We start from the raw sequence: 17,368 nt of genomic DNA, 5'->3' as shown, positions 1-17,368 counted from the left end.
AAACCTCAAACAATTGCTTGAGAAGAGAGAATCGGGTTGTTGAATTGAGTGCTCTTCCTCAAGAGTTTCAGTTTGTTACCCTACCCACTCACTTCTCTGCGTCTTCTCAGAAATTATCTCCACATTTGTTTGTTGGTTGTTATTTACAATATTCAGATACAACTTCTATTTTTTAAATACACATATCTGACACCAGAAGGGACAGGCCTCCATAGAAACATATAATTAGATAAATAATAAACATAAAACTAGATAAATAAATAACTAATACAAATAATACTATCCTTACAGACTATCCCTGCACAAGTTTGACAAGTTCTGTTCACAGTACAGGAGTTCCATTCCCCCACCCCTTGCTTCATTCTCAGGACACATTTCATTGTGGTGTCACCATGGTGTGTGCTTGCATGTGTTTTTCTCTGCAGTAAACATTTCTCCAGTTCTCCGCTGCCTCCACAGCTGCTCAGGCTTCCTGATCTGAAAAAGTCCCCTTGAAGGAGTTATCTCAACTTGTTTCACAATGCACTTTAGTTGAAGTCCGGATTCAGCTTATTGTGCTAGAAGCCGGTGCAATGAATCCCACTAGCACATTGGGACTCTGCCCCCTTCTCCCCTGGTGTGTCCCCAGTGTTCTCACTCAAATCTACTTGGGAGGGTCAGGAGAACACCCAGAACAGGACACAAGGGGAGGAGAGGAGAGGACAGGAGAGGAGAGAGAGAGTTTTTGTTTGGCAAGCAAAAAAATACTTGTGCTGCATCAGGGGGTGGGGCATTGCTGTAAACCTTCCTCTTTCCCCCCCGGGAAATTCCCTTATACCAGCGCTGCTTCCCGCTGCTATCCCAGATTCTTAGATATCCTGTAGACTGTCTCCGGGACAGGTGAGGCTGCTGACCCCTTATTTTCAAATCTGAAAGTTGACAGCTATGGGGTGGGGGATAGAGGAAATAGATCTCAATTGCTAAATGGGATACAGCAAGTCTGGCATTAATATAAGCAACAAAGATATACAGTGGTACCTTGGGTTAAGAACTTAATTCGTTCCAGATGTCCGTTCTTAACCTGAAACTGTTCTTAACCTGAAGCGCCACTTTAGCTAATGGGGCCTCCCGCTGCCACTGCACGATTTCTGTTCTCATCCTGAAGCAAAGTTCTTAACCCGAGGTACTATTTCTGGGTTAGTGGAGTCTGTAACCTGAAGCGTCTGTAACCCGAGGTACCACTGTATATGCAAGTTGCTAAAATAAATGAGAAGTTTGTAAAGGACTGTTTCAGCCTTAGGGTGCATAATCTACCAAGAATGGCCCTTTCAAAGCCTCATCTATTTGACTAAGGCCTGTATGGAAAAGAGTGCCTGGTGGATTACACCCTTCAGCTGCTTCTGCCAGTTCAGATACTTACGATGCTCTTGAACTCTTGCGCCCTGTCAGTATTCTGCATACCAGTGTATATAGAAAGGGTATACTTTGAATTTTCATTTCCCTACATGTATTTCTAAAACCTGACACCTTGAGGATAGCCAATGTCTACGCCGTTCCTCAGCCTCCATCAGTTCTTCCCATCATAGAATCGTAAGAATTAGTGATGGGAATCATATGGGTTCATGACCTCGCCAGTGCGGAACTGTTCCATTAATTATACTTTACAGCATTTTCCATTCCACATTTTAATGTTATTGAATGATGCGGCTTCCTTCTCTTCTCTTGGGAAGACTATTTTATGTTTTGCGATCACTCTAATCAGCCCCATTACACTTGTCTTTTAATTTCTCCTTTGGGGAATCCAGTAAATATGCTAAACCTCTCCTGGTTTCCATACCAGGTTTGGCAGACTTGTTCAATACTGAGGGCCATGTCAGAAATGGATCATAAACCAGAGGGCTGCAGCTAAATTAGCATGTTTTAAACTGGAAGATGCCAAATATATGTGACACACACACTCAACATTATTATTATTATTATTATTATTATTATTATTATTATTATTATTATACCACCCTATACCCCCAGGTCTCAGGTCTCAGGGCGGTTCACAGAATAAAATCAGAATACAAAACCACAAAATACATAATCAAAATGGACAAAACAAAATAAAAGAAAAAAATTCCTTCCAGTAGCACCTTAAAGACCAACTAAGTTAGTTCTAGGTATGAGCTTTCGTGTGCATGCACACTTCTTCAGATACCAAAAGCTCATACCTAGAACTAACTTAGTTGGTCTTTAAGGTGCTACTGGAAGGAATTTTTTTCTTTTATTTTGTTTTGACTATGTATTACACTTGCTATCAGCTTAAGGAGACTAACAGAAGAGATCGTAAAGGAAAAAGAGAAATTATACGAACAAGATATGATGTGGCAACACCAAGATAAGACTGGATAGAATTATGAACTTTGTTTGGACTGATTGGGACTGATTTGGACATTAACGCAGTAATAAGAAGATGATCTGAATTCCCCTTTGGATCTTGAAGTATGGGTTCCCCCAACAAAATTTAAAAATTTGGCTTTGTAATTCGGAATTTATATGATGTGATTTAATTTGATGTGATTGGCCAGTTAATAAAAAATATTAAAAAATATATATATATATTTTGTTTTGACTATGGCAGACCAACACGGCTACCTATCTGTAATCAAAATGGAAACAACAAGAACCCAATAACGCCCCCCCCCCCATTTCAAAAGGCCATAGGGTGTCAATCAAATCAACCAAAGGCCTGTTTAAAAAGGATCGTTTTTGCCAGTGGGGAGCCACTGCAGAAAAGGCCTGTTCTCATGTGGCCACCCTCCAGACCTCTCGAGGAGGAGGCACACAAATCATGATGATCTCCCTTCAGAAGATGATCTCCCTCTTTTCCCTCTATTTCTTTCTATTTTGGTCTGTTAGGGCCTTTGCATATGAAAAAGCATAAGGGCCCTGCTGGATCAGGCCAGTGGCCCATCTCCTCTAGTATCTTGTTCTCACAGTGGCTAAACAGATGCCTGTGGGAAACTCAGGAGCAGGGCCAGAGGACAATAGCACTCTCTTCCCTGCAATTCCCAGAAACTGGTACAGTGGTACCTCGGTTACATACGCTTCAGGTTACACACTCCGCTAACCCAGAAATAGTGCTTCAGGTTAAGAACTTTGCTTCAGGATGAGAACAGAAATCGTGCTCTGGCGGTGCAGCGGCAGCAGGAGGCCCCATTAGCTAAAGTGGTGCTTCAGGTTAAGAACAGTTTCAGGTTAAGAACGGACCTCTGGAACGAATTAAGTACTTAACCCGAGGTACCACTGTATTCAGTCATACTTCCGGGCCCAAGTGCTGGTTTTCACCTATAAAGCCTTAAATGGCTCAGGACTGCAGTACCTCAAGGATGGCCTGGGTTTAATCCTGAGGAGCTCCAAGTAGAGCTGGGCATGTCAACAGCATGAAACCTTGGAGAGCTGCTGCCGGTTGGTGTAGGCATTACAGAGTCAATGTAAGATAGCTTCCTATTTCCCTACTAGTCATGTATCATCATGAATGATAAAGCAAGCTTCATGTCAGAAACAGCTGACAGACAACAATTGCCAACAGGGTTTTATGCAGAATTCAATTTATTCTTTTTATTTATTTATTTATTTATTTGTTGCTCAAGTTTAGTTTATATTTGATCTATGGACCTTAAACAGCAGCTGCAGTGTGAAGTTATCAAGGCAACCACAGCAGAGGAGAAAAATATTCACAATATACGTGCACACAAAATGTGTCTTTTAAATGAAGGGTGTAATAAAACCTGTGAACAATCAGAGATAGTTAAAAATACAGACAATAATTGTGTGGTCTGGCATTGATGGTTATAGCAAGGAGCTTGGCTATGTTTTCCATTATAAAAACCCAACAGATATTTATGTTGTATCAGATATTATGGTTTATTTATTTGAAAGAAAGCAGCTCGATATAAATACATTTAAAAAGTGAATTGAATTTTCAATAGATACACATAAGCTAATATTCGAGACCTTATGGTCTTATGTTTGTATTTTTGTGTTAATCATTATTGTAGAGACCTTGTTTTTAGGCAGCATATGAATATGTTAAAGGATAAGTAAATAACTTAACATTAAACTGCTAGGCAAAATGCCATATTCTGGATAGGACATAGATGCAGATTCATGAGATCTTCTTTATTTGTTTAATACATAATTTCTATTTCTATTTTAAAACTACAGAAAATTAGACACACACACAAAAAACTCCAGCAAAAGTCTTCAGCATGAAACAGAAGGTTTAAAAATCATGTGGACATTAAACAACTTTTGTTGACTGCTGCAAATATGTGAGTGCAGGGGGTCAGGTGACTATTTCAAAGAAAGGGCACCATAACAGAGAAGTCCCCATCCCCAGTCACCACCTGTTTCACCTCAGATGGTCATCTATAGGAGGGTCTCCATTACCTAAATGTATGGGCGGGTTGGTGTGGTATTTCAGTTGCTACCTCTTCTTCCATTTAAGAGATTTCTCATAGAACCATAGAATTGTAATTGGAGTGTTGGAAGGAACTCAACTCATCTAGTCCAACTCTCTACAATACAGGAATCCTGCCCACTGCCATCCCAGGGTGGGCTTGAACCACCAACCTTCTGGTTAACAGCCAGATGCAGTGACCCATTGTGCCACATAGGTGTTCCTTCAGGACCCAAGTCATATAGGGCCCAGTGCCCAAGTCATATAGGGCCATACTTCAGTAGTATGCTTTGCATGAAGAAGATCCAATTTTCACACTCCAGCATCTCTAGGTTAGGAAACACTCTTTTCTGAAACACTAGCTAGCCACTGCAAGTCACTGTTGACCCAGAATGTATTACCCCCAACTCCACCTCAGATATTGTTGGATTCCAACTTCCATCAACCCCAACCAGAATGGCCAATGGTCAGAGATGTTGGGTAAGAAGCAGAGACCACCAGTATCAAAACAATGATTCTTCAACATCAATTCGTTGGACTGGCCATGACGTTGTTTGGATGTCTGATTATCATCTTCCATAGCAGCTACTCTATTTCGAACTTAAAAATGGAAAGTGTGATGCTGGTGGTCAACAAAAGAGGTTTAAAGACTCTCTCACCAACAATTGGGAATCAAGGGCTTGTAAGCACTTCAATTGGAGAACAACCTTTACCAAAGGTGTCATGAACTTTGAAGACGTTTGAACTCAGGTCGAAAGCGAGAAACACGCTAAGAGGAAGGCGTGTTTGGCAAACTCACCATGATCAACTCCCACCTGGAAACCTATATCCCCACTGTGGAAGGACGTATGGATCCTCCACAGTCACTGACGGACACACCGTTAAGGCTATGTTAATGGAAGACAATCTTACTCGGCTACGAGTGATTGCCAAAGAAGAATACTATATAGACCTAACAGATTTTATTTCTGTGTATGTCTTGCATGCCCTCGTTACAAATAATTTGTCTTCTGGATTTGCTTCTACATGTATTCATTAGCTCTACCACCACCATCACTGCTGTTATCCATTTCATATTCCTTGGAATACACTGAGGTTATTGCTTCCTGAATTCTCTCCAATTGGTTTGACGTATTTATGGCACTGGGACTCCTGGCATCTATTGCAGACGTTTTAAGCTGTATTTTGCCTTCATCCTACAGACTTGGACTGTCTCTGAAATTTATACTTGTGGCCAACAATATAATGCAGACTTTCAGTTTAACTACTGCTGTTGGGTGCTTTATTGTGGCATAAAAAGTAATAGGGTCCTGCTTCATTAAAATAGGAAAACCAATGCAAAATGGGGTTTTGTGCTCAACCCAAATATCTCACTTTCTCTCTCCTTCTCTGGATCTAAAAGGAAGGCAAAACTTAAAATGATGCCATTGGGTGCTCATTTTAAAAACAAGGAGCTCAAATAGGAACATATTATTTGATACTTTCTCATTATATATGCATATGCATATACACATACACACAATCAATTTCAATAGATTTTTTACAAACACGCATTTTGATTGCTTCTATTCCATCTTTCAGATTCTCTAAGCTGACTACAGATTAAGATAATTGATGTTTGTCAGCCTTCTCATGGCCCTGATTTAACTGCTCTCCTGTTTCTAGTGTTACTATCTGCAACTGTCGGGAACTGGTGCAGTGTTCACCACAGGCAGGTCTTTATATAGTTTCAGATAAAAGATTTTTTTGTAGGGAGATACTGACTTCCTCAGATATTTATGGCTTCTTTTATTTCCAAGCGGGACTATCAGGGATGCAGGTGGCACTGTGGGTTAAACCACAGAGCCTAGGACTTGCCAATCAGAAGGTCGGCGGTTCGAATCCCTGCAATGGGGTGAGCTCCCTTTGCTCGGTCCCTGATCCTGCCAACCTAGCAGTTCGAAAGCACGTCAAAGTGCACGTAGATAAATAGGTACCGCTCTGGCGAGAAGTTAAACGGCATTTCCGTGCGCTGCTCTGGTTTGCCAGAAGCAGCTTAGTCATGCTGGCCACATGACCCGGAAGCCGTACGCCGGCTCCCTCGACCAATAAAGCGAGATGAGCGCTGCAACCCCAGAGTCGGTCACGACTGGACCTAATGGTTAGGAGTCCCTTTACCTTTACCTTTCTGACTTCCTCAGATATTTATGGCTTCTTTTATTTCCAAGCAGGACTATCAGTGGTCTGTGCTTAAAGAAAAATAAAATAAAAGAACAAATTCATGTATGTACGCCAAAAGCTGGATTCTGCAAGCTTCTGTATGCAAAGGTGCTTAATTTGCTTATTTTGCATAATTTATTTGGCTTCTGTCATGGTGAGAAAGGAGTGTGGTATTATGCAGAGCAGTGAAGCCTGACCCTGTGACTACAGGGCTTTCTACTTCCCATATGGTTTCTGTTCTGCTTTCCCCATTCACATTAACCCTGTTCATTATGACCTTTGTGCATTTATACCTCTGAACCTGTGATACTGGACAGGTCTCTTCAATAACCTAACTTCTTTTCTTTTCTTTTCTTTTCTTTTCTTTTCTTTTCTTTTCTTTCTTCCCTCCCTAGGGTAGTAGTCCTTAAATAGTGATTATGCAATGAATGGGATGACATTGCAATACTGTGTAGTCCAATGGGATTTAACTGCAGCGGGGCTGGGGAAATCGTCTCCTCATCCAACCCTGCCCCTTGTGCAGTAAAGAGGCTTGAGGGGAAAAGTCTCCCATTGGCTTCAGTGGATGGGCGGTGTATATGAGAGTGGGACAAAGAGACAGTGAATGAATTGGTGCATGCATGAATGAACAGGTGTGTGTTATGTATGGGAATGAATGAAAATAGGGACATCCTGCTATACCCTCCCATATTTCTCTGATGCAAATAGAGACGTCCTAAGGAAAAGTGGGGCTGTCCCTGGAAAATCTGATGCTTGGGGGGTCCGTGGGTGTTATGTGTGGACGTGATTGAATAGGTATGTTTGGATATGAGGAAGGGAGAGTTTTGTGCAGTCCCACTGGTCTGATTCCTTGATATAGTGGTACCTCTTGGTTGCGAACGGGATCCATTCCAGAGGCCCATTCGCAACATGAAAAGAACACAACCTGCAGCAGCACGTCTGCACATGTGCAGGTTGCAATTTGTCACTTCTGCGCATGCACGTGATGTCATTTTGTGCTTCTGCATATGCACAAGTGGTGAAACCCGGAAGTAACCCTTTCCAGTACTTCCGGGTCGCCGCGGGACGTAACCTGAAAGAATGTAACACGAAGCGGATGTAACATGAGGTATGACTGTATATATATTAATCACCCACACATTGGTATGTGAATGATAAAAACCTATATTTGTAGGTTAATTGCTACCAGGTTTCTTCTTTTTTTTACTTTTAAGTTGACATTCTTAATATGCCAAACAGCATACGCAGTGTCAACATTCTGTGCTTAGGTGGTGCAGCTGCAGAATGTACATATTATCCTGCCATAGACTGACCTTCTTCTGCGTTGCTGTCCGGCTGTTGTCGTTTATCTTTTCAATAGTGCCTGTAACATACACCAGGTACTTGCAAATCCTCTTCTTACTGCTGCCACTCTTGCTGTTGGCTTTTGTGTCTGCAATCCTGCACCCTTCATGAGTGGATTGCAGGGAGCTCAGCCATTCCCAGGGAGAGCAAGCACAACACTTATCTCCAAGCTGCTGCTGCTCTGGTCATAACACAGCACTTGGTAGTCAACACTATTCTTGAGCCGGCCGAGTGGGGGAGGATCACAGACTTTGTTGTTGTGTGAGTAACGCTGAGTCTCCCTAAGGTCTCCCTAAGTGAAAATAAACATGAAAGAGAGTGAAATTATATAGATGGTAGTGCTTATCAGGATGATGATAAAGGAACCAAGCGACTCATAACAGTAAATGTTCACTGGCAATTGGCAATGTGTTAGGAACTTTGGAGACTAGGACTAAAAAAAGAAAAAGTACTATGCATTGAGAGACATCCAAATTGGGTTGGGGCAAAAAAGGTCTCGCTAGATGGCCTGAGCTGATTGACAGCGTTGAGCAGATTACCTGGGAAAGGTGGTGGTTTTTAAGCAGAGGCTAGATAGCCACTTATATGGCAAAGCGTGTTCTCCTTCATGGAGAGCATGTGTTGCGGTGGGGGCCACCAGGACATTCCAAAGTTGGGGGCGGGCTAATTGATTGTTGGCCACTGATGTGATTGGGCTTCCCTTGTTGTTGGGAAGAAGGTAATGTTCCCATTTGTTGACTGACAGCCAGAAATGCTAAAACTCCTTGCACGAGGCTAGGGCTTCCTCTTTTTGCCCGTGCATCGGATTGCCCGTCCCTCCTCCCTATATTTAGGGTTGTTTGCTTTGACCTTGTTATGCCTGTCATGGGGTTGTCTGCTCTTGGGGCAGGGGCCCAGTGGGAATTTTGTCCACCTGGCTGATTGGCCGGGGCCATTTGGTTTTTGCCTACTGGGTAGCAAATTGTCACAAGGTTGCGGTTAGGCATTGGTTTATGGTTTGGTTGGTTGAGGGGCATGGATTGGCTGTGCCTGCCCCTCTAATGCTGCTGCTGCAAGGGATTCTGTTAAAGGAATCAGGGGCTAACTATTGCTTGTCCACCCTGTCAAGGGGGCTCAGGCCATTGCAAGAGCTCCTGGTTGCATTTGGGGAGGGCTGAGGGCAGGTTCCCTGCTCCGTCACTACCCCCAAGTGTATTCCCCTATTCTGTCTTTTGCAGGCGTGTGGAATGTCAGCCTGTCCCCCATGGAGGGGCAGATAGTCGCAACCAATGCCTAAGCAACCACTCACATTTTTGTATTTTAATAAAGTTGTAGCCAAAATTAAGCCAAAAAACTTAAACAAAAATTTCTGTGTGATGTGTGAGTTATTGGGGTGGCCCTGGGGACCTCGACATGCAAGGGGTTTGTCTAGCTGAATTTTCAGGTTGCTTCCAACTTTATGTTTCTAGATCTTGATTGACCCCTAGCAATTGCTCATCCTTTGAGAGAGACCAGAATTTTAGAGAAGCCTTTACCACTGTTGAGAAGTAAGGAAAACTTTTTACCAGATTGGTTTGACTAGCGAATATGACCTTCCAAGGTGCTCTCATCCTAATGCCCTAAACAAGTGACTGTTAGCAGTGAGGCTATAAACAGCATCTTAGAAGTGGAATTGCTGTGAGCTTCTTTTGTAGTGGAAACTTTGCAAAGCAGAAGTGGCTGTGCAGCAGAAGTCTATTTGCATGGCAAGTTAATTCAAGCATCAATTTACAAGTGATACTTGCCATTTAGTTCACTTGTGGTTGAGTCACATGGACAAGCTAACTGTGAGAATTATTCTTAGTGAAAAATGCAAATGTTCAGTACCTTTGACTCAGCATCTGTGTTCCACCAAGAGGCACTGTAGCAAAGGAGGGGGACAAAAAATTTTCAACGCACGACTGGCTTCTTGCTCATGTATCATGTATCTGTGGTTTAGCTTGCCAACACAAAGAATGACAAATTTGCTTATGGGCAATCTAGATATTACAGAGCATATATCGCTGCACTCCTTGTCCAGGTTCTCATAAGGCAGCTTCTCAGCTCCTTGTAGGCAGTAGCTGTGACATCACACTTGAGAGACCTTGAGCCACTGGAAAGTTTTTGTCTATGCAGTGACTATGGGATAAGCTAGAGGCTATATATAAATCACACTGTTCATCATGCAAGATTCCACTTCAGGATATCTGCAACACATCATTAATTTACTGATTTCCAATAACAATAAGTGAAAAAATGATCTGGGCCAGAAAAGCACCCCCCACCTTTCTATTTCACTGATTTATTGCATCTTTCTCCAGAAACAATAGTAGAGTCATCCAGTTCAATATTTTCTATTTTATTTTTCTATTTTCTATTTTAGCTGTTCTGCACTGAGTTGGAATTCTCTTTAAACTATGAATAATAATAATAATAATAATAATAATAATAATAATAATAATATAATAATAATAATAATAATAATAATAATAATATTTATACCCTGCTCATCTGGCTGGGTTTCCCCAGCCACTCTGGGCAGCTCCCAATTGAATATTAAAAACACAATACAGCATTAAACATTAAAAACTTCCCTAAACAGGGCTGCCTTCAGATGTCTTCTAAAAGTCAGATAGTTGTTTATTTCCTTGATAGGCGGGCGTTCCACAGGGTGGGCACCACTACTGAGAAGGCCCTCTGTCTGGTTCCCTGTAACCTCACTTTTTGCAGTGAGGGAACCACCAGAAGGCCCTTGGAGCTGGATCTCAGTGAACGATGGGGGTGGAGACGCTCCTTCAGGTATACTGGGCTAAGGCCATTTAGGGCTTTAAAGGTCAGCACCAACACTGATCTTTAAACCCATCCAACTCCATGAATTCAAGTTGCTTACAACAATTGATTTCAGCTGGCATACTCTTTAAGTTTGAATAATACTGGTTAGTACCCAGTATCTCTATCCACCTATTCTGTATCACTCATACAAAAGTATGTTCAAAGGTGAAGGAAAAATTATTTGTCCTAGATCAGTGGTTCTCAAACTTTGTTTCTTTGATGATCATTATTTAGATCAGAGTTGTGGACTCTCTTTCTTTGGAGGTTTTTAAGCAGAGGGTGGATGGCTATCTGTCATGGATGCTTTAGCTGAGATTCTTGCATTGCAGAGGGTTGGACCACCTAAACATTAGGAAGAACTTCCTGACAGTAAGAGCTGTTCGACAGTGGAATTTGCTGCCAAGGAGTGTGGTAGAGTCTCCTTCTTTGGAGGTCTTTAAGCAGAGGCTTGACAACCATATGTCAGGAGTGCTCTGATGGTGTTTCCTGCTTGGCAGGGGGTTGGACTCGATGCCCTTGTGGTCTCTTCCAACTGTATGATTCTATGATTCTAGGTGTCCCTTGGTGTCCCTTTCAACTCTACTATTCTATGACTTGCTTTTTCTTGGTGGACCACCACCTTTTCTTATCTCATCACTATCAAATGGAGTGGTGCTTGACATGTCCCTTCTTCACTTCTTCCCCCTCTGCTGGAACCAAATTCCCACTGGTTCCATTCCTTCTATTCTTTGGTGTTTCCGTTGTTGACACTTGACTTGCTATGAATTGGCAGATTACTTGGATGGCTTTGAAAGAGGATTAGAGACATTTATGGAGAACAAGGCTACCAGCAGTGATAGAAGTGTCCTACCTCTAGTGATGGAGACAGCTTCTGAATACACATGTGTCTAGGTAGAGCTGAGAAATACTTTCGGCTGAAATTATGGAGAGCTTGATGGACCTGCTGTCTGACTTGATATAAGTCATCTTTCTATGTTCATATTATAAGACTCTAAAAATATTGGATCCATTGTTGATTTAGAATAATAAGTGGAGCAAGGGAAGCTTTTTTCCCTAAGAACTCTTCTTCTTTAAGCAAAACAGATCAAAGCAAGCACCTATCATTTTCACAAGGTGCTGAAACTGCAGAGTCTACTTGGGGGACATTATGACATTCGTTTAATATTTAATGTAAAGACTTATTTAAGCTTTCCATAGGCAACAAAACAAGCGGTGCACACAGTCTTCCTACTAAGCAGTAAGAAGACTGAACTAGTGCAAAAATAAGAAATGGTGGCACCCAACAGCTGTACAAGTACCCATGCAGAAAGAGTCAGCAGTTTTAGGCGAGACTGAGCTCATGCCATCAATTTCACAGACTCTACTGTTTGCATTACCTGAAATAGTTGCTGCAAATTTTAGCAAAGAGGTCATCCATTGATTTAATGTTACCCTGTACATTTTTATAAATCTTCTCCAATGAGAGTGGGCATTCTTCCTGGCACCAGGAACATTTTTTTTATTAGTATTACTAAAATTACTGAATATTCTTAAAGTGCCAGTAATGAATCATTTATCTTATTTAAAGTTCTCTCTCAAGCACCTCTGGGTTCATGTGCTCATCCCCTCCCACTTTTGGATTGGCTATGTGGAGGAAGATGGGGGATTAGTTTCCACCTTAGATTAGTTTGTTGTGTCAACTGAACCTGGCAATTTGTTTGTTGGAAAGTATGATTTGTTGGAAACAAGTCAATTTCAAAGCATTGGTTATGGAGCTGGCATGTCAAAGCAGTCCATAGTTGACATGAACCACAGTTTAAGGTTTAGATGTAATGCTAAATAATGGTTAATTGAAATTAAAAGTGAAGCTTCCTATCTGTTCTTTGCAGCTGCACCAGAGGAAGAGGGGAAGGGGGTGGGGGTTGTAAGCCCACAACTCATTGTGGCTTCTCATCACACTTCAGTTGATTTATTGTGATGCCTGAATTACAATAATTGTAATATTTTCCCCACAATTTGCACCTTTGATTACATTCCATTGGTTTATGCATAGCTTTGTACAAATGTAATTCATGTTGTGTTTTATGCAATTCTGGATTCTGAAGTATGATGAACACAGTTGTGAACATATTCCTTTACATGGTACCCACAGCCTAGTACATCCTTTGTGTCCCATGGTAAAAGCCAGACATACTCTTAATGTATGGGAGGGTAGACAGCGATGCTCAGTCTCCCCCTTTAAAAGTCTGAGGCTAGAATAATTTTGCCAGGATTCAGATCCATCTTCAGCTACTGTGGCACCAGTTGGTGAGAAAATTCACACACACATGGTCATTGGTTGTAGTATCAGATGCTGCAATGAATGTGGCATTGCAGGTTAATCACCACTTCTAATATTGCCCAGTGCCATTTAAACACAATACTGTCCAGTGGCCAGACTTCAAATAATGGACTGAAAGTGGAGTCCATCATTGTTTTATGGGATGCACCTCTTTTGCTGAATCTATACTGTTCTGTTCTGGCTGGAATGGTTTCACTTGCTTTACTTATCTTTTTTTTAATAACTGTAATTGTTTTCTTTTTATAAATGTGTATTATACTGTTGTGACTGGCCATAGGACCTTATGGTGAAGAGTGGGAGATATTGCTAGTGAGGATGGATAATACTGAGTTCAGTAGACCAATAGTTTGACTTAAGGAGATAAGCTGTTGCTCAATGGATCTTCTTTTGCATGCAGAAGGTCTTAGGGTCATTCCCCAACATCTCCAGATAGGGCTAGGAATACTCGTCTGAAATCCTAGAGAACTGCTGGCAGTCATTGTAGACCTTTGGTTTTCAGCCGGTGGGTTAGTACTCATCATGGCCTTATCTATGATGAGTCATAGTAGCGAGACTGCCACCATACAAAGGCAAGTTATGAAAACACAGAGAGATGGGTCCAAAAATGCATGTTTGGATTAAAGGTGGGTCTGAAAAGACTGAAGATTTTGGTGTAGCTAGATAGACTGATAATCTGACTCCGTATAGGGTTGCTTTCTGGAGACTAATGCATAAAGAACAAGCCATGGCATGTTCCTTCAGGAAGAAGAGCATGTCACACAGTTTGCAGGATGATTAATTTCCCCGACTTCCTAAAAAACAAAAAGACCCAAGACAGTAAGTGAATGATAGTTGTCATTGAAGGGGCAGGCTACTCCTTCACCAGTTGTGCTCATAAGTTTGGGTCCAAAGGCTGCAGTACATGTAACTGCAGACTGCAGGCTATAAGAGAGCAGTCGTGAAAGAACTCATAAATCTTTGCAGGGACTTTGCTCGTAAGTGTTTTGTAGGTTGCAGCCCTAATATGTTTTCCTTTAGAAATAAAAATAAAAAGACAAGAGAGAAGAGACGGTGCAGAAATACTACTCTGAGCTCATGAGCAGTCAATCTCCATTCTTTCTCTTTTCCCGCCTCCCTAAATGTGGTTTTGGATTAGAGCGGCACACTTTTAGTGAGGGAGGGGGAAGCAGTGCTAGCACTGTGTTTGGTTATTTATTTATTTGTTTGCATGGCATGCTCTGAAAGCTGTCACACTAGTAGTCTTACAGAGCTGTCAGAAATCTATAAATAAACATTGACAGTTCAGTGCAATTACTGTATCCCCCCCCCCCCGCTTCTTACAGTCTTCCTTATCTATCTTTTCTTTTTCTTTTAAACAGCATATCCTATTCGGTGCACGTCTCTGAGGATTATCCAGGTAAAGTGCTACTTTCCGTGCTGCTGCTGTTTTTTTATATATTAAAAAAAGATTCCGCTGAAGGCATTTGAAACACCATTGTTGTGCCCCTGCATCACCTTCGTGCTAATCACATTTCGTTACCCACTTCATTTGCACTGTTATTTCTGTTTTTCTGCCTTCGTTTGTAGGCAGGGTGAGAAGGAAGGAATCCAATTTGTGAAAGGCTATGTGAGAGAGAATGTGTTTAAATGTGTGTGTGTGTGTGAGAGAGAGAGAGAGAGAGAGAGAGAGAGAGAGACAGAGAGAGAGAGAGAGAGTGAGAGAGTGAGAGAGAGAGAGAGAGATTTTCTCTGCCTACAGCCATCAGTGATGGGGTAATCTACTGCCAATGTAACTAAAGGGCCCATTCTCTGATCTCATTCAGAAGCTAAAGGGAGTTTCTAATCTTCATGTCTCACTTGATAACACACGGACAATGTTTCATAAAGGCTTGAGGGGCTCAGATCTTTTGCACAAATCTTTGCCTCTCTCATGTCGCTATGATTCGTATGCCACTGGTGAAGTGGTTTGCTAAGTGAAACCATCAAAGGCCACTGTGTGGTGCTAGAGTGGAAGGCAATTTTCCTAGTGGGAGGGGGCAGTGGGTACGTGGGACAGGGGTGCATGATGGCTGAGCAGCCCCCACTCTGGACATTGCCCCTTCCACCCAGTTCCCTCAACCGCCCCCTGGCTACCCAGACCCCCCCATTCCCCTAGCGCACATACTCAGGCAGCTCTGGCAGTCGCAGCTCCTCGATCCACGTTCGCATCTGCCAGCGTTTGTGGAGTAAATACGGTACATACCGTAAATACTGAGACAAAAGTGCAACACACAGGTGGGAGAGCTGGAGCTGCAGCTACAGTGGAGTTACACTGAGCTGACAGGAGCAGCCACCATTACACAGCTTGCCTCACTGCTTGATGTTCAAATATACGGTACTAAATATACTGGTGTTTTGAATATTTAATAAAATATCAAAGTTGTTCTGTTTGGTGTTTAAAATATTTATTTCTTAATTTTGGGCTAAAAAAAAGAGGGGTCGTCTTATACATGGAAAAATACGGTGTATATATATATATATAGAGAGAGAGAGAGAGCCTTAACTTTATAATGTTTTTCAGAGTGGATGGGGAAAATCTTTACAGCACACATGCAAGCTAACAATACACATAGCGGAAACTAAAAGTTCCATTACTGGGAATCAATACAATATAGCACACTGACTCTTTTAGGAGCCCTTTAGGAGTCATTATAGTTTAAAGAGCAGGTTCCGATGAATAACTGCTCAAGCTAATGCCTGGTGACAGACATAGGCACTGTCTCTTATAGAAAGAATCTGTCTGGGCTCTGCAAACTAGCAAGAGGTATTCCGAGACCTAAGCCTTCTTTCTCCTCATTGCCAGCAGATAGAGAGCCCCCATCCTTCACTTACTGAACTCAGGAAGGGTGGAATTTTCTCCCCTGAACAGTGTGTTCATGTGCCTTTGCAAAGGCTGTGTGCCAGCACCAAGGTGTGCCCTGGTAGAGACAAGATAAAGTAAATCAAAAATAATGGGTATCTTTGTTTCAAGTTTTATTATATCCTGAAGGGGGCTTAAACCAAATAAATCAAAGAGAAATGGGTTCAGGTGGTGGTGGGGAACCATTTTCTAGTTTCCAGATGAGACTGAAAATCAATGAACAGCTAGAAAAAAAAGTAGTTTAAGGCCTCAACTAAGTGGGTTATGGATTGCAGCCTAAATCTATACAACTGATTATTGAGTATGCTTTTTCTCATGTATTTATCAGAGGCAAGGAAAGGCTGTTTCCCACAGTTTGGCTTTCTGACTTTGGTATGTCAAAGCTAGTGCTGGGCTGCAATTTCTCCTACAGGGTTTCTAGGGCTCAGGATTTGAATTGCAGGTATCTACTGCTGGGCTGGGGGGCAGGAACCAGAAAGCTTAATGATGAGCTTGTTTTTATCCTAAAATGATGGCTGCATGGCATGGAGTGCTTGAGGAGTATATGTGATCTTTGCACATTAAATCCTTATACACATTAAATTCATTTGTTGTTTTTCTTTTTCCTTTTACAGACAATACCTACGTGTCCAGTTCAGATAATGATGAAGATGTATTAGTTACAACAGAGCCAATTCCAATAATTTTCCACCGAATTTCTACAGGTAATTCTGAGATGACCAAAGTATCTTGTTATGCATTGAATAAGGCAGACAGAACACAACCTTTGCACCGAAGAGGTGGGAATGCATGGCTTTGGCAGTGGAAAGCTCCTTCAACCATGGAAGAAGATCTGTTCAACAATCCACAAGGCTTATCAAAAGGCAAAAGAGATAAAAAAGCAGGGTCTTATACCAATGATAATTCAGTTGTTAGTCGGGGCAATCCATTCCTGACACCCGTCCAGCTGACTGATGCAACGTCTATCAAGGATGGCTGATGATACCTAGAACTTGGCCAGGTGTAATTTAACAGAGGTTAAAGATATGCATTCATAGAAGAGTAGTAGCCAGTTGGCAGTGCCACCCTGCCACTCTGCCCACCGCATTGTTGCTGCTGCTTACCAGGACAGTGCAGTGGCTGGGTGGCAAGGAGGTTGGGACTGTGTGGGTACACCAGAGGAAAGTCTACTGTTGCACCAACAGACCTTGGGCCTTTCTTGCCCTGCTTTCGGAAGGGTGGCTGCATAGCACCATCACACTGCTCTGACTGCTCTTGCATACATAGTAAGAAACATGAAGGTTGCAGCCAGGACATAGATATCAGTAAGTAAGGGGGCAGGTGTGATTTCAGAATCAACTGGGAACTCAGAAAAGGCAAGGCCTGAGGACTG

General features: G+C 42.1%; 1 protein-coding gene across 6 annotated transcripts in view; it reads left to right on the top strand.

The window, feature by feature from the left end:
- The window catches only part of PARP8 (poly(ADP-ribose) polymerase family member 8), a 158,475-nt gene that overhangs the window by 63,091 nt on the left and 78,016 nt on the right, over window positions 1-17,368 (top strand). For all 6 annotated transcript variants that reach the window (XM_079994780.1, XM_079994783.1, XM_079994782.1 and 3 more), the window contains 2 exons: window positions 14,477-14,514; window positions 16,611-16,700. In XM_079994780.1, the coding sequence (XP_079850906.1) occupies window positions 14,477-14,514; window positions 16,611-16,700 (128 nt within the window). The remainder of the gene's footprint in view (window positions 1-14,476; window positions 14,515-16,610; window positions 16,701-17,368) is intronic.

This window comes from Podarcis cretensis (assembly GCF_951804945.1).
Source record: "Podarcis cretensis genome assembly, chromosome: 11".
NCBI classification, from domain to species: domain Eukaryota; kingdom Metazoa; phylum Chordata; class Lepidosauria; order Squamata; family Lacertidae; genus Podarcis; species Podarcis cretensis.
This window is presented reverse-complemented; position numbering and strand designations above follow the sequence as displayed.